This window comes from Blennius ocellaris, assembly GCF_963422515.1.
Source record: "Blennius ocellaris genome assembly, chromosome: 6".
Classification (NCBI taxonomy): domain Eukaryota; kingdom Metazoa; phylum Chordata; class Actinopteri; order Blenniiformes; family Blenniidae; genus Blennius; species Blennius ocellaris.
The window spans coordinates 16,259,764-16,281,399 of NC_137655.1; the positions used below are offsets into that span (position 1 = coordinate 16,259,764).

At 42.6% G+C, this 21,636-nt stretch overlaps 1 protein-coding gene across 1 annotated transcript; it reads left to right on the forward strand.

Annotated features, from left to right (window-relative positions):
* Positions 1–3,655: 3,655 nt before the first annotated feature.
* hat1 (histone acetyltransferase 1) lies at positions 3,656–18,645 on the forward strand. Its single transcript, XM_080498478.1, has 11 exons — positions 3,656–3,717; positions 4,986–5,057; positions 5,216–5,291; positions 8,120–8,240; positions 12,868–13,044; positions 13,139–13,260; positions 13,850–13,954; positions 14,348–14,454; positions 14,891–15,042; positions 15,754–15,870; positions 17,954–18,645. Exons 1-11 carry the CDS (start codon positions 3,711–3,713, stop codon positions 18,122–18,124), a joined length of 1,227 nt encoding a protein of 408 aa, XP_080354604.1. The 5' UTR covers positions 3,656–3,710; the 3' UTR covers positions 18,125–18,645.
* The last annotated feature ends 2,991 nt before the right edge of the window (positions 18,646–21,636 follow it).

The following is a 21,636-nucleotide window of genomic DNA, read 5'->3' on the forward strand; positions in this document are numbered from 1 at the left end:
CGATGGCGCCACGGTCCCGGAAGTGATTGGCGCAGCATGCTGTTGCATCACCAGACCAGTTCAGGAAGAAGTTTGAGTGAAAGCACTTTGGCGTCTGTTCGCGCTTGTCTTCAGGGCTCGCCACTTGTGATCAGATCACCCGAAACGTACGTTAACGCCAGGTCTGAACAGGCCCGTTAAGACCTCGTTTATATAACAACCATCAACTGATAGCGGCGTTGTTTTTGCATTTTCGTTTCAGAAAGGTTTCACGTTGAGAAGTTTTGAAGACAATAGACACACGTGCAGTAAAACACAGAAATGCAGGAAATGCTTACAACACTGTAGTTTGCATGTCGGCCCATTAATTTGTCCAGCGTTTAAAAAAAAATAAAAAATCCCAGTTCTTTTCGGCCGTCGGTTTTCTCGGCACACTCATTATCAGCATGTAAAAATGTGCCTCCGTATGTGATCCAGATGACGTTAAAGTTAAAGTACTCCGTGTTCGCAAAGCATTGTTAAAGTCAGTGTGTGAGGAGCACAATTTTTTTTTTCATTGTTGTTGGTCTAATTACACATGTGCAGAACCCCCCCCCCCCTATTGATTGTGTTCACATTGTGCCCAAATGGTCGACTGCTTGTTTCAGAAAAGGTGCACTTTACCCGTTGACATGGCGATATGGAGGCCGCTGGGAACTTGAGGGCACGACAGGGTACATGGTGGACACAACAATACGCACACTTACGCTTATGTTCAATTTTAGCGTCACTAATTAACCTCAAATGCATCTTTATGCGCTATAGAAGGAAAACTGTGTGCCTGGATAAAGACATAAAATAGTATATATTTTAAGAAAACGTAATGGAATTATGACAGAATTACATTTTGTGGTCAAACATACGCGCAGTGCGGTTAGTTATGAGGGGCTTTTTGCACAGAAATCATGATGAATAGCAGAATTGAGGGAAGGCATGAAGCACATTTTTTTTGCAATTTTTACAGAACTCAATGGAGATTTGTTTTTGTCCATTTGAATAATTAAAGTTAATGATTACTTTTAGTCAGATTAATGATGCTCAACAAACTTTATTTGATAAAAGAGAAAACGAAAGCCCTTTTTTTTTTAACCTGCCTCTAAAGCCTCAAATTCTAAAAAAAGATATTTGAATAACAACAATGGGATTGAAATTGTCAGGGATTTCAAAGGATTTCCTGCAAAGACCATTTAATTTCAAGGACAATAGCGCATTTCAAACCAAGTTTGCACATTTGTATTAACCACTGTGTTGAATCAGGGTTTTTCAGAAGGTTTATTGCCATAAAAAGAAATAGTTCCCGCTGTTTTCAATCTTGTGCCGACGACAAAAACTCTGATGACTTCAGGGTCCCGTAAACAAAACATTTAAATGTATTCTTCCTTATAATTTCTAAGAAGAAAACATGATAGGGAATCACATACAATTTTAACAGCAACTTAAGGACCAAGCTCTATCATGTAATGCACGTAAACAATTCCTCTGAGACTGATGGTTGACAAGAAGTGGCCAGAGTTTCCAAATGCAGATGAGTCTTCAGCTATCCTTAGAAAAAAAAAAAAGGTAAAATTATTAAAAAGTCTTAAAAAGTCTTCCCTCTCTTTGTCTTTGGATGCATATTTTAGCCACCTTTTTCCTGGTATTTGCCTGTTTTCTGTGCTTCGTCAGTGTTTTTTTTTTTTCTGCTCGTGTTTCTGTCTTTTCAGCAACAAGTTCCTGGTCTGTGGTTCTTCGCTGCACCATGGTGATTTTTAGTGCTTACTGTGTTTTCCTTTTTGATTAACCCTAATCGAAACCAGTCAAAGCAGATGGCCGCCATCTCTGAGTCTCGTTATTCTGATAGTTTCTTGGGATTTTATCCCTTTACCATGTGGCTCAAGTGGAGTGTAAGTCAGTCTTTGGATTGTTTTTCTCCTTTTCACTGTAAAATCCAAATGCAAATTGAATTAAACTGCATTGGATATTTGTCTTCCACACATATATTAATAGATATCTTAAAACGTACTTTCATAGCTTTATGGGTCTAGATTTCGGTTATATTTACACGTTTGATTTGTTTCACTTCAACAATATTTCTTACTATGAAAACTTTAAAGTCATGATAAAAAAAAAATCATTAATGTATTTAAATATTTCATGGTCATGTGAGTTTACCCCAAATTAGACAACATTTGGACTGGCATACAAGTTTCAGTCAACAAATAACTTTCTTGACTGCATAATTCTTTTAAAGGATGCTTTAACTAATAGTAATTTAAACAAATAAGCATTGCACTGAGCTGCATCAAACAAATAAGAACAAACAATCATCCTTCCATCCAACTTTTGCACATTTTATTCCTGTCTTGGGTTGCAGGGCAGTGGAACCTCTCCCAGACGATTATGAGTGAAGCCAGGTGACTCTCTGGACAGGTCGCCAGGCCGTCACGGCACAAACACAAAGAAACAGACAATCACACACTCATGTCATTTTGGCATCAGATCACCTCACGTGCATGTTTTTGGACTGAGTTTAAACCAGAGTACCCAGAGAAAAGGACCCAGGTTTCCTCCCACTGTTGAAAACATGTGTTTCAGATTAATTGGTGACTCTTGATTGCCTGGAAGTGTGAGGGGGAATGTGTGTGTGTGTTTTTGCCTTGTGTTGGTTTGATGACTTCTCCATTGTTAGTTAGGATCAACGCAAACACCCTCAGAGGTCATTGGTCATCTACGAACAGATTAATGCAAACAATTGATTGAATAATACTTCACCAATGCATGTATACACTTTCCAGACACTTCAATAGGTATGTCTGTGCAGTCTAAAATGATCCGGTGCTACGGGATAGGTTCAAATTTTATTCATCCCACAGTGGGGGAATTCACTGGTTGCAGCAGCCATAAACAGGAGAAAGTGAAGCAGAAAATACAAAATGTTTTATGCAGAAAAAAACCCCCCTATCAGACATTGAGGCAAGGCGACTTTATTTATATAACACAATTCAGACACTAGACAGTTCAGTGCTTTACAAAGACACAAAAGAAGTGCTTTAAAACAAGGCAAATACATATCTTAATCCTAAACCAACAAAGGCAATAAAATAAGAATAAAGTTTAATTAGATAGTGGGAATGATAAAACAAGTATAACTATTGTTTAATGGAGAGTGTGAGCAAATGCCCAGTTTAAACCAAGTGAGTGTGTCAGCAGTCCTCAGGTGTTTGGGAAGTTTATTCTACAGGTGAAGAGCAGAGGAACTAAAAGCTCAGCTGCTTCACTTTGTTTACTTCTCACTCTGGGAATTACTTATGTTCAGTACTACATTGGCTTATTTGAAAAGTCACCATTGTCATACAGGTCGTTGTAATTTGCTGTTCTTTTCAACTACAATACATATTTCAAGTAATTTCTAATATTTGCACTGTTCTTGTATTGCCATTTGTTCTAAAGTAAATTAAGTCATTTCTAAACATAAATGTGTCGTTTGAGTACAAATGTTTAAAAACTAGTTTAAAACTTCGTCATTATGGAAAGATGGGAATTTGGCGGCGATGCGTCAGTCAGTGATGCGTTTGCAGTCCGCCTCGTCCAAAGAAGAAAACTACAAAAAAAACGACTTCCTGTTTTAGCGGAAGTACGTCACACGGAAGTGCTCCCGATTCCGCGGGTCTTTTGGGACAACACGGCTCCTCGCGACAACACACTGTGCAGAAATGGCGGGTAAGAGAGTCAGCGTTTAAACGCTTTAATTCTCTCGTTTTGGTTGAACGCGCGTCGATGGACGCGTGTGCCTCAGTGGTGCTTCGGCCACCGGAGAGCCGCAAACTGCCTCTCCGCGTCTCAACACTGCGGGGTTTTAACGAGCTAACGTTGTAGTGGGCCTGTCTGCTAGCTGGTTAGCAGCGTGCCATCAGGCTGTCACGGATAATAAATATGTATCTTTATTCATTTTAACGCTCGGAATGAAGTCCCCGTGTGTGCTTGAGCTGCGTGCATTCCCATCGACGTGTCCTTGAACTAGTCCTCCACCTGTTTTCACGAGTCGTGTCTCAGTAGCTGTCCCAATGTTTCCTTTCTCCACTAAAAAGCTGTTAAAGGAACACACACTGCTGCCAGCAGCTCACATGGTCCACGATTCCACTTGTTTTGGCTTCCTTCTGAACGTCGATCTGTCAGTCTGGCGTTTTGAGGAGGAGAAGAAGATGATGATAATGTGTTGCTCTTCCATTGTGGGTCATATCAGACCTCCAGGACTGCAGAGCTGTGGATCTACATGAAACCTCGACTCTGCAACAGTCACTCCTTTGTCATGTTTTTTTCCCCCCATCTGTATATCAATCATATAAAACCTATTAGACTCCATCCACTCAAAGATTGAAGTTGAACCTCTTAAAGGAGTCACTCAAACTTATTAAACCCCATTGTGCCCTTACTTTTATTTTGATTACATCTGGATATTTACTGATGTTGTATTAACGTGTAAAATAACTGAGTGTGAGTGGATGAATGACCCTTCCTGTACGTGTTCTATCACTCCGCATGGTGACACCATGAAGTGTAAACCCTTTCCATCAAAGCCAATCACTGCAACAACAAGCATGGATGAATCTATAATATTGTTTTAATAAAGTTCTTGAACTGCCAGCCGGTGTCAGGCCTGGTCTGTTCCAGCTCAACAGTGCACCTCGTCAATTGAGTTCATCAGCAGAGATGCAACTAGTGTTTACATTATTGATTAATCAATCAGTCAGTTTTTGTCTGTACAGTTGCTGTGAACCCGAGGCGATTCAATTATATATCATCAAAAAGCCAAAGGCTGCGTGATTTTATAGAAATAGAAGTACATTTCACTCACATTTGAGAATCTGGATCCTTACTTACCGCTAAATACTTGTATCTTTGGAAAAGTGTACACCGTTCATTACAGCCGAAAATATCCTGAACAACCTGAAAATCTGTTTTCTGCTCTGTTTTTCTGTTTTTCTCAGGACCAAATGCAATGGAGAAAAAGCTTGCAGAGTACAAGTGTGACACCAATCTAGCAATAACTTTAAAGCTGGGTAAGTTCTTTTTTTTTTTTCTTCCTTGTTGATGTTAATCCATATTAGTACACATATAATTAATGTTTTCTGGAGTGGGGTGTGCTTTTTCAAGTTGTTGTTTTTTTCTTTATTTTTTTAAACTTAAATATTTGAACTCGGCCTTTCTTATCTTTAAGTTCGCTTCCCGGAGGATATCGAAGACGATGGCACCTCTTTTCACCCCGAGTACAGCCACCAAACATTCGGCGATGAGTAAGTACAAACATAATGCAATACCCACCTCAAACTATAACCATTTTTTGTTCTTTCCAGCAGTTTGGGCACCTCTGTTGCATCTTTTATCAGCAATTATTTAACAGCCATACAAATCTTAATTGGCACATCCAAGGAACAACCCAGCTCATTATTGGGCTGTTATGCAACCACACCGCAGAAATTGGATAATATGCTTTGCCCCAGGGCTTCTTAATGATAGCTATTAATTCTATTTAAATCTGACTGACACGTGTCTTAGATTAGGATGTGATGTCAGTCGGCGGTTCAATTTAATACACGATACAAAGTTCACTGCTTGTTACCTGATGTAGGAATAGATTAGTGTGTAATGTATTCCTGCTTCCTTCACTGGGTCTTAGTAATGAGGCAGTACATGTTGGGAGGGTTTGATCAATGGCGTTACTGTTTTGCTTGTTGGTGCGTGCCGTGTGTTTATCTTGGTGTAATCAATTCACGTGGCTTGGAATCCAATAAAGATGATCCGATACATCAACTGTAATATTGTATTCTAAGAAATGGCAAAAACAACCCCAAAAAAATGCACGTCATAATTCCAAAACAGTGCCAGATCATTACGTATAGTAATGCACATTTTGTATTATAATTCTTATTCTTATGTTGGTGACAAACGTGAGTACTGGAGAAAACAATGCATTAACGAAAACAAAAGTGGAAAAATAGCAAAATTGACTTTGGTGTGGAAATACGTGTGTTATTTTCAATTTAAGAATTCAGTTTTATTTGGGCGGTGGCGGCGGTAACTTAAATTGCAGACCCCAAATCACTCGCCTGTGGATCACTGAGCTCACATCCTGACAATCATTCACACACAGTAAACGTATTTACAGTCACAGGAAGAACATGCAAACTCCACACATCAAAGCAAGGTCGAATCTTGTCGCTTGCTGCAGGGTAACGTGGTCGCGACACGTGATAATCTCTGTTTTCAGCTCCACGGAGATCCATATAAAACCAGCGTAGAGAGGGACGGGACGGATTTCAATTTTGACTGCGTTGAAGAGTTGTTGGAATTATTTTTTGCGCAAGTTTATTATGTTCTGTGTGTTGAAACAAACGTTGTTCAAACTGTCTCTCCTAATGACGGGTTTCGTTGCGTGTGTGGACAACGAGCTCTGTTGTTGTCAGTTTGAGTTAACTGTTAAAAAAAAAAAAAGAGAGAAAGAAAAAGTGATGTGTCACTCTCTGTCCGTCCTCCGAAGTCACAAGCCTCTTCCAAACAGCGCCGGCTCCTCCACTGTAGTAGAACCTCTTTCTGCGTCGCTCCTGCTTTTGTCTGAAGAGTCGACGCATCTGTAAATGTCAGCTGATGTTTTCTCAATGAGGAATGACGCGTCGGCTCCCGATATAATTACGTGCCATAATAGAGATGACTCACAAGTGTGTTGTTTCAGTGAAGCAAGTGTCGGGAGTTCAATCCGTTTCTAAGGTTACACGATAGGTCGGGGTTGGATTACATAGTGCAGGCGACATTAATGGGCGGTTGGTTGGTGAGTGTTCCGCTCATTTATGCTACGTTGCAGGTAATGTTTGGTTGATAATCCAAAGGAAAGTTGACTTACATGAAGGTCAGACATTGAACAAAGATATTTCAGCCTTTTGCCGGATCCTTGCTGATAATAAGGTTAATATTGTTGAAGTTGCTTCACAAAGGCAGCTGGTGTTGCTTGTCCCCATCCAGACAGGCTTCTTCAGTTCTGTAAAACTTCTTTCAAACGTCCGGCGAGTCCAGCTGCTCTTGTGGATCAAATGCTGTAAATGTCTGAGAATCTTGTCATATTTCCTTCATCAAGTTTGTAATATTCCTGTTCTACCTGCAGGGCCATAATTTAATAAATGAGCAATCCATGTTGACAGGCGGAGACGGGAATCGAACCCGCAGCCGTCTGGTTGGGAGACGACCGCTCTACCAAGCGAGTTTGAATCATTTGGTCCCAATTCCCGTAGAGCGAATGTGGAGATCGATTGTTTATTGTTTTCGTCTCATGATGAGTCACCCTTTTTTTTGGTCCAGATAAATTCCTCGTATAAACGAACTTGCTGGTTGTGCCGAGTCCTGCAGGAATCCGCCATTCTGCCTTCAATCAATTTATTTGTTTCCATAAACCTGGTGCTTCAATAATAAGGGTTTCGTATTTTTTTTTTTCCCCCTCTGATTTGTCAGACACACAAACAGGAACATAACACACGGATGTGAATGCATATTATTGTATCCACACAAACCGCTGATAAGATTTGCATTATTCATCCGATAATGATGCACCGAAGGGGAACTGATCCTGGAGCAGTCTACCGCGTTGCCGGTGACACCTGTTTCTGCGTGAGGTTTTTTTTTTTTTTTTTTACGGCAGCTTGTCACCACGCTCTGAATTGCATTTCTAAATTAGTCAAAACTAGGGATTGGTTATTTTTGCACTTGCTGCAATCAGCTCAAAGGGAACTCTGTAATTGGGGCATTAATTATTTCAGCAAGCATAATTGCTGGTAAACCTTAATCACGCAGTTGCATAATGATGAATCCGTTCTGTTATAAAGTGCTAGTGATATAATGATGGAAAGAAACAATGCAGCACAGTGAAATAAGTGACCGACGGTAAACATTTATTATCCGCTCCGGGTGTATATTAAACACATTTCCACGGACTAGAAATAATCAAACGCTTGTTATTGTGCCTCTGATATGAATTTGACCTGGTGTGCACACTGAGTTTGTTTTTCCTTTGGTGGTTCCTGTGTGGATTAAAAATGTTTTATTTTTAAAATTCTTTCCCCATTTCTTTACATAGTGAAGTGGCGTTTGGCTACCAAGGCCTTCAGATCCAGCTCTACTACACGGCTGGGAACCTCAGAACCCTCTTCAAAGTCCAATACTCCTCAAAAGTCACCGAGCTGTTTGACTGTGTGGAGGTAAGACCTTGTCCTCGCTCTGATTCTCCCACCGCGTCAGCGCAGAATCACCGCCGACCGTCCGAGTGGCATTTTTAATGCATCTTGCGAGTGCAATCAATAACCAGGAAGTGACGGCTGTTATTCACCATCACAAACACCATGCAGACAGATATATATATGTATTTTCCAGCAACATGCACAAACATCGAGAAGAGTTGTCAATATTCCGCTACCTGCTGAAATGGGATGCATTTCCCACACCCCTGTATCAAGAGATATTATGTAAAGCAGGACTGCTCCAGGTTTGCAGTTTGGAGAGATTTTTTTGGGGGGGGGAGTACCGTCGAGTCAGGAGATTTGAATCCACGCAGGCTCTCAGGTTTTTGAAGAGATAGTTATCTTCCTTGTAAAACAAAAAAAAAACAAAATGTGTGTAAGAGATGTCACAAACAGTTGATTTTTTGTTTCAACTTCAACTAGTCGCTGAACACTGGTCGACTAAACATGTTTAATAGTGAGCAACGGACAATAACAGGAGACCAATACAATACTGAAGATATGAAGAATCTCCGGCGACGCATGACAGCAAAGTGATTATTTCTATGCAGCATAATGAACAACCTTGAGAAGGATTCCTCATTGTAAAATGAGGTATTTCAAGGAAACCTCAACTTATAGAAAAGCTTTTTTTTTTTTAAGGTCTTGGGGCCACAGTGGTGACCGGTTGACACTGGGATTCAAACCAACAAGTGCCCAGTCACAAATTTAAGCTTCCTAATCTTCTCCAGACGTCATTTAGACGGTCCATCTTCGGGAAAAGACAGCCGAAAAGAAAAACCGCGCCCACCTTGATGAAAGCTCTCTAACTTATGTGTACAGTAGAACCTCGGACGAGGGTAAGAGCAGACAAACAGTCGAGGACGGAGAGGTTTTAATTGTTAACGTACCTTCACGAGGGACCGCCTGGCGCAGCACGGAGCTGGTGTGACGTTTACTTCACTCAGACATCAGGCCTGTGGATCAAAACCGGCCGTTAAAAGATCCAGTCAGCCCCACAAACCACCAAACAACATGGTTATATAGCATTTATAGGATTAAAAAAAAAATTACATTTCACTATTTTATGCAGAATGTTTAATTAAAGTTGACTTTATGTTGAGATTGTTGTCATTTATAGTATTCATTGTGTGATCTTGGAAAATTCACCCCGTACACAACGACAGAAACACTTTCAAGTGTAAATTCAAAGGTTATCGTTGCATTATTTTACCAGTCCAGCCATTCGAGATGAAACTGGACTGTGTGTGGTTTCTGAAGTTACATTTTATTTTGTATGCCTCTTTGTATATATTACATATATACATCTTTATATTGGTTGAGTATGTTTCTTCCATAACATAATATTTGGCGTTTGGTTTATTCAATGTCAACTAGTTCTACAAGTTATCATGTCACAATGTAGCATTAAGTCGCCCACAATGCATTAGAATGCAACATTTAAAAAAAATAATTTTATAGGCCAAATCGCATGTAATGTAATGTTTACAGACAAACGGGACGTTTTACTGAGCAGTTGGCGCCGTGACTGAGCGATCAACTCCTCTTTAAAGGGGGTAAATAGACACACGGGACCAGTCCTTTCTCTGCCACCTCCTCAGGGGTGACTTTACTCCAGCGAGAGATCGCCGGTTTTGTTTGACTAAATGTAATCCCACCACGGTTCCCCGTGGCAGCACGCTAATCCGACCCCTCCCCGTCGGAAGAGAAGGCTTCTAAATGCTTTTGTATGTGGGGTCTAACATGAGGCATTGATTTTTTTTTTTTTTTTTCGGGGTTTATGTGATTGAATCAGCAGGAGGAGTAATGTGACCTGGTTTGATTTATTGTGTGTGTGTGTGTGTGTGTGTGTGTGTGTGTGTGTGTGTGTGCGTGTGCGTGTGCGTGTCTGTCTGTCTCCTGGAGTGAATTATTTCTGGAGTTATTGACATTTAAGCTCCTTGAGGACGTCTCGGTGTATCTAACAGGATATGATAACATCATGTTGTTATGGCGACGTTGGTGACGTTATTGACGGTCAGTTTTTCAAGTACTTCTGCAAGTGGCTGCGTTTAGTTTAGAAACTTTAACGTTTGAGATTTCTTTTCGACCTCTGTTTGCGTATTGACAGCCAGTCTTGTCCCGGTTTCTCCCCGTGTCACGTCGACAAAAGGCCTCGGCCACCTTTTGAATCGTTCTGAAGCGCGTCGGCGCGGCAGACACGCTAAACGAATACCAGAATTAGCGAGGGCCCCAAAGTGACGTTGAATGATTGAAACCTGGGACATCTGTCCTGTCGGGCACCGCAGGGGGTGGGGGGGGCGGGGGGGCTTCGCCTTTTGACAATGTGGCCTTTAACTAGTGGCGTTATAAGCGATGGCCTAACTTGTAAACTCGCCCCGAACTTGATTTGTTTTTCTTTTTTTTGTTTTTTTTTCTTTCCTTTCAACAAACCATCCAAAGATGACAAAATCAGCAGTTTTTTTTTTTTTTTTTTTTAAGGTAAAAGGAGCCATTAGGTGTTTTGGAAACATAGTTTGGAGCCGATATTCAGACTGGTGGTGTGCGGGAGCGCTGACCCCTGAGTGTCGGGCTTGTTAAAGGGGCTTGAGTGCAGCTGGTGTGGCGGCAGAGAGCGAGGGGAGCAGCAGAGTTCAGGCCGCGTCTGAAGAGCGTTTGTCTCTGAGTGCGTGCGGCCGGCCCGGGGGAGCGCTGCAGCTGGCGAGAGAGGAGACGAGGGGAGGCCGAGATGGAGTTGATGCAGCTGCCACATTGATAGAAGACTGATCGAAACTCACCTTTAATGCCACCCCCCCCCCCCCCCCCGAAGGAAAAGACGCCACGCTGCCGAAATCACGCGAGAAATCAAAAAGAGGGTAGCAGACCCCTGGTTGGGGAAGCGTCCTTCCAGAGTTTCCTTCCTTTTATTGTCGTTCAGTGTCACACCGGGATGTTGAAAAGTTTAAAACTGCGGCCGTGAACTGGAGAATCGTTGCAGATTGCCGACGTAGCGCGGCAGCACGTGTGAATTTGAGAGACAAATTAATGCCAATACAACAAATTAGATAGTTTGTGCTGCCTTTGTGCTTATTGTGAGAAATCAAAGACATTAACCAAGCGCTCTAAAGGAACATTGTTGCGTTATATTCACGGCAAACTGAGGCATCCATTCGAGAAGGCTGTGCAATTTAGTGTCTAGTATGCAGGAGAGTGCCCGGTACAAAGGGACTTGTTTGTCCATGGCCTTTTAAGTGTGGTCCTTGTTCCCTAGAAATGTGGTTGAACAATTACAATGGTTAAGAGGCATTCAGCTGCAGGTGCATTACTTCCAGTTAGATATTAGCTGATGCCTGAAAGGGAGGAATTAGCAGTATGTTGTATTAGCCTTTTGTAGTGCATTTTGCTCAGACCTTCTTCATTTCCCAGTCCTCAATGCTGAGCAGCAAGGGTCTCTGTGCAGAAATAATGCCCATCACACATGTAAATGGTGTGAAAGGGCTGCTTAGCAAAGTGTTCTCATGTCAATCCTCGTGGAAATGGATACAATGCAAACATTACAGCTGAACTAACCACACGTTGCACTGAGTAAAAAATCCAAGGGTAGGGCCCCTTTGTCTCCGGGGCTCTTTGAAAGACGCAGGGGCAAATTCATTTGATTGGGTTCACTTGGCAGGATTAGAGGAGAGGCTTCTATTATGGATGCCCAAAGGTTTGTTAAGTTGAGATCAATTCATAAGACTTTTATTTCCCAGTGAGAAGCAGAAATGCGTTTTATTGTGGCAACTTCATCACATATTCATGGTTTAACATAAGTAGTAAATGTACTGATTTAAGTGGCCTTTTCAGCCGGAGGGGGGGGGGCAGGGTGCCGCCGCTGTGGTCTCCGCTCAGCTGACAGTTTTAATTGTCTAATGGTTTTCTTTTCACTGGCATAAAACATGTATGCCTCCAGTTTCATTTTGTTGGTGAGGGAGAACCTTTTTGCGGTCTTGATTCAATGAAGACTAATAAAATCTCTCAAAGGATTTTTTATTTTTTTTTATTTAATATATATATAAAGTTTGACAGTGTTTCTCTGGCAATAGTTATTGGAAATCTTTCAAACGTACAGGTGCGAAATTGAAATATCAAAGTCATCAATAAAAAGGGAGAACCCCCCCCCCCCCCCTGCATTTTCTAGATTTGGCCTGAACTGACTAGTTGGTTTTGTTTTTGTTAATTTGACCACGGTTAAACACCTTTACAGCTCCCGGGTGCTTTGAAATGCAGCAATTCAATTGGGTTGAATGTGTTATTTCATAGTTTTATATTGTTAAAACATCAAACGGGGTGAAAAAAGGCATTTATGAACTGCGAAACATGTGCAATTCATTAGCTACTTAATTGGAAACTTTTCTGTCTTGGTGTCGATAGATTTCATATATTTATTTTTCAATGAGTGCAAAACACTGGAAATGAGACCAAACTTGCTTAGTTTCAGAGTTTGTTGGTTTTTTTCCGCCCGCTGCAGTACTCTAGGTTACCCCTAGGGGAGCTACCACCACTTCAGACATTGTCCACTTATATTCTTGATCTGTTTATTGAATAAACTGCTTCTCCTGCGATCCAGCCTGACGATGTCGAGTCGAAGATCCGGGAGATCATTCCCGCCGGATTCACCACCAACACAGACGACTTCGTCTCCCTGCTGGAGAAGGAGGCCAAGTTCGAGCCCTTCGGCCCCCTGCTGCACTCGTACACGGTCCCGAACGAGGAGGCGGGGGTGCTCACGTACCAGATCCACAAGGTACGACGCGCGGCTCTCTCCGGATCTCGGCCCGGTTCCACGTCGCCGTTCTGAACCCCCCCCCCCACCTGTCTCTCCGCCATGCTTGTCCCAGGCGGATATCACCTGCTCGGGATTCCAAGAGTACCACGAGCGCCTGCAGACCTTCCTCATGTGGTTCATAGAGACTGCCAGTTTCATCGACACAGACGACGATCGCTGGGACTTCTTTCTCGTGTGAGTGCCCTCCTTAATTGACATCAACCCCTCCTCAGCCCTACCCCAAAGCCTTTTTTTTTTCTTTCTTTTTTTTTTTGTGTGTCATTGAAAAACAAAACCTCCTTTGAGGCCGCTTGTGACCAATTACCAGGCCAGTTTGATTATATTTCCCCCCGGTAGGAGAATTGTTGATCAGGCAAGAGCTTCCTTTGTGCCCGAAGCCCTTTTCAGATTTTTCAGGGGCAAGAGCTGAATTGAATACTGTTGTCTTTTGAAACACTGAACAATGTCTTAACAGTAAAAAGAGCCTCTGCCAGTGTTTTCTTTACCCTGGCACCTATTAATGGCGACAATGGGGAAAATGGACTGAAGTGATTTTGAGGAGCTCAGTCCCTCCTCCAGCCCCTTCTCTGCCTCTAAGTTGCAGTACTCCAATTAAGTGCATAATGTATTCAGGTTGCAGCAGGTGTACCAATCGGGCCCTGGCTGTTCTAACATGCTGATATTGGGGATCGGTTGGGGGGGGGGGGGACATAGGGGCTAAAATGGACACTGCATGGGAAGTGTGCCTGTAATTGACCTGTTTGCCTTTGTGTTTCATCTACAGATTTGAAAAGTACAATAAAGATGGGGAGACTCTCTACGCAACTGTTGGCTACATGACAGTTTATAATTACTACGTGTACCCAGACAAAACCCGACCACGTGTAAGGTAATTGCCGGGGCAGCACGTGCCTTCCCATTCTTTTGTACGAAAAAAGGAGGGGAAAATTATACATTTCTTTATCCTCTTCCCAAAGAGCCCAAATTACTGGCTTATATAGCCAGCCATTCAACCAGATTTTGTCTCAGTACCAAACCAGGGTGATTTGTGTCTGAAAACAACTTTATAGATAAGCCTTTGATGTGATGTGATTTGATTTGTTGCATTGATGGATCAGTCCAAAAAAACCCCGATTATTTCCCGCCTTCAATCAACGACTTTCGGTTTTCCTACTGAGAAAAATGACTCGACATCAGTTTCCCCCCCTTGTCTAATTTTTGGGGAAGCAGTTTGCCTCATTGCTTGTGTGTTTACCTGTTTGTCTGACCTTTAACTGAACAGCCAGATGCTGATCCTGCCTCCGTTCCAAGGAGAAGGGCACGGAGCTCAGCTTTTGGAGGCCGTGCACAGATTTTACTGCGGCTTGCCCAAAGTACAAGACATCACAGGTGAGCGCCCAATACATGTTTTTTTTCTTCTTCTTTTTTTCTTCCCCAAATGCAATTTACCTTGTTGAAGAAGGTGGGATAAACATTTAATCTAAGAAGCAGGCATCACCCGCGAACAGTTTAAATGAGTTTTCTCCGCAGTCGGCAGATCCAGGCGGTGGGTTAATTTGGAGGACCGGCATGAATACCAGAATGTGCTCTATTGAAACTAGTTGGATCGAAATAGATGCGTTTGCATGGAGACGGAGGGTGAATGCTAAAGAGGAATCCCAACCCTTTTCCTTTCAGAGAGGGGAGAGGGGAAAAAAAATGTTCAGTGAGCAACGACTAAGCTTGTAACACCAGGAATTCAGTATTACATGTTTGAAATGTGTTTTTTTTGGTCTTTTCCTGCCTTGCATATTATGTTTACTCCATATTATGTTTTGTCCCCCAGCTGAAGACCCCTCTGACAATTACGTGACTTTGAGGGACTACGTGCTGGTGAAGCTCTGTCAAGGCCTCCCTTCCTTCGCCACAGAGAAGCTCCACCTCGGCTTCTCCGCTGACATGGTCAAAGAGGCACAAGACAAGCTGAAAATAAACAAGGTGCAGTTATGAAGCTGCAACTGAGGGGAAGTGATGAGTGACATTGATTCTGGTTGGCCTTTAAATGTGGGGGACAATCGTGGAGACGGGCAGGTCTCCATTACATAGAACTCTTTTTTTTTTTTTTTTTATTGTTAATGGGTCATTATTGTTGTTAATCTCCTGGAACACTCCTCAAACCACAATGTCCTCTCTTCTTTTCACCCCCCACAAGGAATTACAGACCACATAAAACACTTTTCCGACACCGTTTAGAAAATATCCCGGCGAATTGGCAACAATCTGAAAAGCTTCATCGCTCCCTGACTCGGGTTGCTTTGGCAGAATCTTTCTGAATCTTTCAATGCTTAATAACTCATTTTGAAATACGTCATCCACGTGATTAATCACGTCTTTTTGGTTTGTTGCAGCTGTAACTGTACACCGTGTAAGTTGTCTCGTCAAGTTCAAGGCCGTGTCCTTCTGTCTCTTGGATGGCAATTCTGAAACTGAAAAAAAAAGCACAGCTTTACTTCAAATTCAAGTTGGTGGGTCGGTTATGTACTGAGGTTGTTTATCTCCACAGTGACTGTGCTGCTCTTCAAACTAAACGCTTCAGTATTTCCTCGGCTTGTCGGGATGTTGGTTACTGCTGAAAATACTGGTTTGCAAAGAGTTAGAATGGAATAAAAGTCTTTGTTTGCTTTTTCTTTTTCTTTTTCTCGTCAATAGAAACATGCAAGGCGAGTGTACGAGATCCTGCGTCTGAGAGCAACCGACATGAGCGACGAAGAAAAGGCCAGGGAGTACCGCCTGGAGGTGAAGAAGAGGCTGTTTGGGCCGTACCGGGTGAGCTTTTTTTTTTTTTTTTTTTTTTTTTTTAACCGTCGACGCTTTGGCTGGCCTGGCTCCTGCAAAGTCTGCACGGTGACATTGCGGAGCGATTCCCTCACGTTATTTGCATAAATGTGAATGTCAGCTTGTCTCTGTTGCCATCAAACAAGAATCCAGTGTGAAGTCTTCCACCTTTTGTGGAGCATTGCATTACGGCGGCTCTGTGTAGGAAGACAAATGGCCCGCGTACGACACACACTTGATCGCCTTACAGCCCGGCATTGTCACTGTTTATTATGTTACCTTTTAAAACAGCAGAAAAATTGATCCTCAGTCTTGTGAAAATTGATAGATTATCCATGCCACATTGTTACAGCCACAAAAGGGCGCACCAGGCGGCTGTGGTTCTGCTGCCGCGGGAGCTTTTCCCTATTCAGGCACATGTCATTAGTTGAGATTTGCATTTCTTTGGGAGAAATAATTTTCATCAGTGTGTTTAAAGCACTTTGTCAAAAAGCTGCTACTATTCAGTGATTTTTTGAAAAGCGCTGCATTTCATCAGATTTTCCTTTTCTCTCTCTCCCCCCCCCCCTCTCTCTCTCTCTCTCTCTCTCTCTCTCTCTCTCTCTCTCTCTCTCTCTCTCTCTCTCTCTCGATGTTTTCACATCTTTTTTTTCCCTTTTTTCTCTTTCTTGCAAGTTTCTTTGAGTTTCTCACATTTAGTGTAACAGACTGATGTGACTCTGAATCTGTGCCTCCTCGTCGGCAGTGGGAAACACTGGTGGGATCTGTGCCTCGGAATAACTCCCTTACATCCTGTTTGGTTGTGACATTTAATGTTTGAGCTGCTCACGGAGACTTTGCATACCATCCATTAGGGAATTTGCTGTCAGCGGGGTAAACCGCATGCCTCGAAAAAAAAAAAAAAAAGGCAGAATCTGACATGGAAAAGACCTATGTGGTAAAGTGGGAAGGAGGAATTCCTTGGGAGAGTGGCAATGAAAGGTCTGGTGGCCAGATGCACAGCCAGTTTTCCTTCCCCGAGGAGATGTGCTCTGTGAATGTTCATGGGGGATTATGCTTTTTCTGCTCTCGCCGCCGAATCCCCGAAACACGCTCCATCAGCATTGGAATCTGTACATTTTCCCCCAAGTAGGTCCTAAAAGTTAAGCGCCGACATCACTGGAGACGACACCACGGATCTCCCTTCAACGTAGTAAAACTACCGAGTTCAAATTCAAATGGTCCCTGAGGTGCGTCGGGGTTCTTTACTGAATTTTACGCTTCATAGGCACACGGAAATAAAGTGTCATCGATTACATTCGTGTTGTTTGTCAGTGCAGATCCTCCAGTTGGATGTTTAATATAGTTCAGTGTTCATTTTCTTGTTTCCAATATGTTGCTAACTAGATTAGTTACTATCTTGTGCAGCTTTTGCCGTTTTGTCAATCGGCATCATTATTCGTCTAATTTCTTTTAAAGAAATGTGGTTGTTTTTTTTTTAGAACCAGGTAACAAAAACATGATTCCTTTTATTCTGTTTCAAATCTGGCATCCCGAATGTTCTCCTGACTGAATTGTTTTTCGCTCATTACAACGAACTGCTCATCCGCGGCAAGGGAATTTCTTTTACCATTTCCTTGTAGGCTAATGCAGCTCAGTTGAAATTGAATCCGCCACGACAACGAAAAGGGCACAGATAGTTTTTTCTTCTTCTTCTTTTTAACAATCTCGTCGTCTGTTCCACTAATTAGTATCAGCTATACATGGAGGGTAAAGGAGAGTGTGAGTGAGGCCTTCCAGAGTGGCATTTCATTCAGCATCATCAACTGCATCAGACCTGTTATTACTGAAAAGATGCCTGAACAAGCGCTAATAGGAGCGTTAACGTGAAGCAGACACTACAGCATGACTCACGATAAAACACAAGGGGAACAAAGTGCTTCACAATCACAATATGTAACTGCAGCGACGCGAGTTTCGCTCACAGGGGAAAAGTAACGAGTCTATTACGACCCATTACGCAACGTGTTTACTACAGAGTCACACATCCTCGCCACATGGCCGCCTCACCGCCATGTGTTTTTATGTCGTGCAGAAAAATCAGCGGGAGCTGGCGAAGATGAGGAAATGCCTCCGGCCAGAGGAGCTGGTGTCCCACATGGGTCAGATGGACACTCGGACGCAGCACGAGGAGCTGGAGAAGAGCTACCAGGTGGTCCTGGAAGACTACCGGCGGATTATCGAGAGGCTGGCGGCGCAGGCCTGAATGTGACTCGTAAGCGAGTGTGTTGGGCCGGAGCTCAGGCGCTCGGCATACAGGTGTTCTTGTACAAAGTCCTCATCCCTGCAGACGCGTGCTGCAGCCAAGAAGACGCTCCGTCGAAGTTTAAAAAAAAAAATAAAGAAATCGCCGTTTTATTTGACGAGTGTCACAGGTGTATAGTAGCTGGTAATAGCCTGCAGTCTGAAAAGCCCCGTGGGTTTCCCAGCTGATGTTGATACAGTAGAGGTGAATAGCGCAGCTGGATTTTGAGACTTTGTTTATTTCGTGTGTTTAATCACAATACGTGAGATGAAATGATACGTAATAATTCACAGGTGATCAGAGGTCTACTATCCTGCGGAGAAACCTCTCCATCATAGACGTTTTCTAAAGATCTTTTTGTCAAAACAGTTCCCAGTGTGTGTTTTGAAGCACTTCATACTGAAAATAAAAAAAAACAAAAAAAAAACTGTTTTGTATGTTGCTCAAATTGTTCCAATTCTTACTGATGGGAAGAAAATAAAATTGAGCTTTTGAGTAACATTTGTTCTCCCTGCATTGTGTTGTTGTACCATGTATCTAATTGTCACTTTTTAAAATGGGGAAAAGTTTCAGAAATGAACAGATGAGAATAAAGGCACACAACAGATACAAACTTAATATTGGACGTTTAAAGCATTCAGGAAAAAGTGGAAGTAAAAAAAAAAGATGTTTTTCAAAAGCAACTGTGAAGACAGACCATTTCAAGCTTTTGATTCACAAATTAGTTTCACTACTCACAAAAAGAGAGATTTTTTTTTTTTGGCTTTTGGGTCAAATTTATGGAAAGTTGAGAAAGTTCACGCTACAGAGATGTGCTATCATCAGTGGGGCAATAAGTGGAAACATGTGATGATTTTTCTCATCTCGATTTATTGACAACAAAAGCCAACAACAGTACACCACAAACACAAAGATGTCAAATTCCGTAGCTTGTCGTCTGCCTTTGATCGTCAATTACAGCTTCGTAATGACGTCTCGCGCTGTTTGCATGTTGATTTATTGTCTGCTGAGGCATCGCGCTCTTCTTGAGGGGCTCTCGGGTCATTGAGGTTCTGGGATGCAGGAGTTACGAGCCTCAACGCGGAGCACTCGGCCGATTCCAGATGTTTTCCATTTCCATCGAGGTCTGGACAATGTCTCCAGCAGTCGTTGCCTAATCATGCCACCTCCGCGAGCTGTGAAGATGAAATGAGGCCTGTGATGTTCACGCAGCTGCACGATGGATTCGTGTTAGTGAGGTAGTGTGGGCTCGTCGCTGTTCCATTCACAAGGCGACTTCCAGGGGTGTCCGACCCCCGCCCAGCATGTTTTAGCTCGTTACTGGGCTTTTTTCACAACCTTGTTAATGACATCATCATTAGATGCAGGGCTGCTGAAGCAGGGGAGGCAACTAAAACATGTAAGATCGGGGCCCTCGAGACCCCTGGACGAGACGCAACCCCCCCCACCCCACACACACACACTGTAAAACCTCCACCTTCAGCTCGTCTGGTGACAAAATGCATGACGACACTCTCCTTCAGGTCTCCCAACATCGCCGGCGGCCATTATTTCTACTCGACGTGAATGGACCTTCATCGTAGAACAGTACTGAGGCTCACTCCATCCAGCGTATTTGGATGGTTCGCAAATGTAAAGTAATAGTGCACAACTGGGAGGCGCCGTAATATTCTTGAGTGTGTTTTGCTCCAGTTGTCTCGGTGATGACTTCGCTCGTTTGGAAAACTCCAGTTGTAACGTTCCAGATCGTCGCAGTGTTGCAAGTCGGAAATCGGCATGGACGTGTCCACGGAAAAGCCGGTCTGTGGGAGAACTTTATCCATCTTCTCCACCCGTTCCATCCAGTTGTGGGTCACGGGGCGCTGGAAGCGATCCCAGTCGACTGTGGGACGTCGGGGGGGGGGGGGGATTGGTGAGGTCACCGAGTCTTCACGGGACAAAACGCAGAAAACCCACATACTTTTTTTCACTTCCAACGATAATGTTGAGTCACAGTTTCCTCGTGTGTGTCGTTTCTGGACCCCGTTCCAGGACGAAAACCCACGCATGTGTGCAAAGAGGTCACATGAACTCGACACAGAAAGCGCCGACCTTGACTGGAGCCCACGACCCGTTCGTGTGAGGAAGGAGCGCGAACCACTGCGCCACCGTGGACCTGGAAATCTAACATTGTACAGTCATACCGACAGGCAGCATTATGGCTGAGCTGTATGTTCGAATTAATAACATTCCCAGTGGCTTGAAAACTGAAAACTGTTACTTGGATTACAGCCAACTTTAATCATTACAAATAGATAGGGTAAATATGTTTATAAGATCAATCTATTAATGAGTACTTCATCAACTGAAAACACTGGAACGGATTCCAAGCATTACATTCTTTAGTCAATACTTGAAATGTGTAATTGATTAAAGATGACCCTAAAAGCTTTTGATTTCTACTTTTATCCTTGAAGAGACTGCAGTCAGCTCATCTTTTGCCATTTTTGTGCTTCCAATGTAAAGCATTTTGCCACAGAATGAAATAACCGCAGAAGTTCATGAATTTCCGCCAAGGAGTTGAACTAACGAGGTACATCTCTTGTGAATCTTGCATCATTTGGAGAATTCTCGCCGGTAACATCCATCCAACAATCCTCGATACTCGATCTCTCCAGTGTGGGATTGCTTTTGGCTGGAGTCAAACACAGAGAGAGACAAGAACACACATTTACACTAATGGGAACGTTTAGACTCGTCTGCACCAGAATTATAAAATTCTGTAAAAAAAACAAAAAAACTTGTATCTGTACAGCAGCTAGATCATTCAAAACACTTTCAATTCGCTTGATTAACTTCTATCATGGGTTAAGTTTTAAAGTAGTATTTGTTTGCAATAAAAAACTGCATTCAGATCTGCACGTGTCGGCAAGCTGTCCTCATAGATCATAGGTGATCAATACAATCTCACTTAAAAAAAAAAAAAAAGAATCAATTTACCAAATCTGGTTTCTTCTGGATTCCAGTCAATTTGCTGGATCTGGTTCAGTTGATTTACGAGTCGTTTTCCTTCAATCCTGTATAAAGTAGCTGTAGCTCAGTTTCCCTGCTCTTTTTGCACTGACTTGGAAGTTTAAACTTTTAGATACAACAACAAGGTGTATTTTCTTCAGCAGGTGTGAGTGGTTGTTTCAGACGCTCCTTTATAGGGTCGCCATATTTGATCCTGAAATTTGCAGGGGTAGATTTAGATTTTTTTGCTCTTAAAACGAAACATGGTGTTAAATTGCAACGAAAACTCTTTTTTTCTTTGGTCAGGCCCACAATACAGACCCACTACATTTTTACCTGAGTAAGACATTGTAGAAACTATGTCGAGATTAAAATAGAAATCAAAGTTTTTGCATGTAATACCTCCTCAGAGGCCATAACTGAACTGATGAATTCATTTCCCATTATGTACTGGTGATATTTTATTCCCATGTAAGGGCTGT

Excerpts from the sequence above, each read along its gene's own strand:
- hat1 (XM_080498478.1), top strand. Across the intron at positions 8,241-12,867 it reads AGCTGTTTGACTGTGTGGAG|CCTGACGATGTCGAGTCGAA; the intron begins GTAAGACCTTGT and ends CCTGCGATCCAG. Across the intron at positions 15,871-17,953 it reads GGCTGTTTGGGCCGTACCGG|AAAAATCAGCGGGAGCTGGC; the intron begins GTGAGCTTTTTT and ends TATGTCGTGCAG.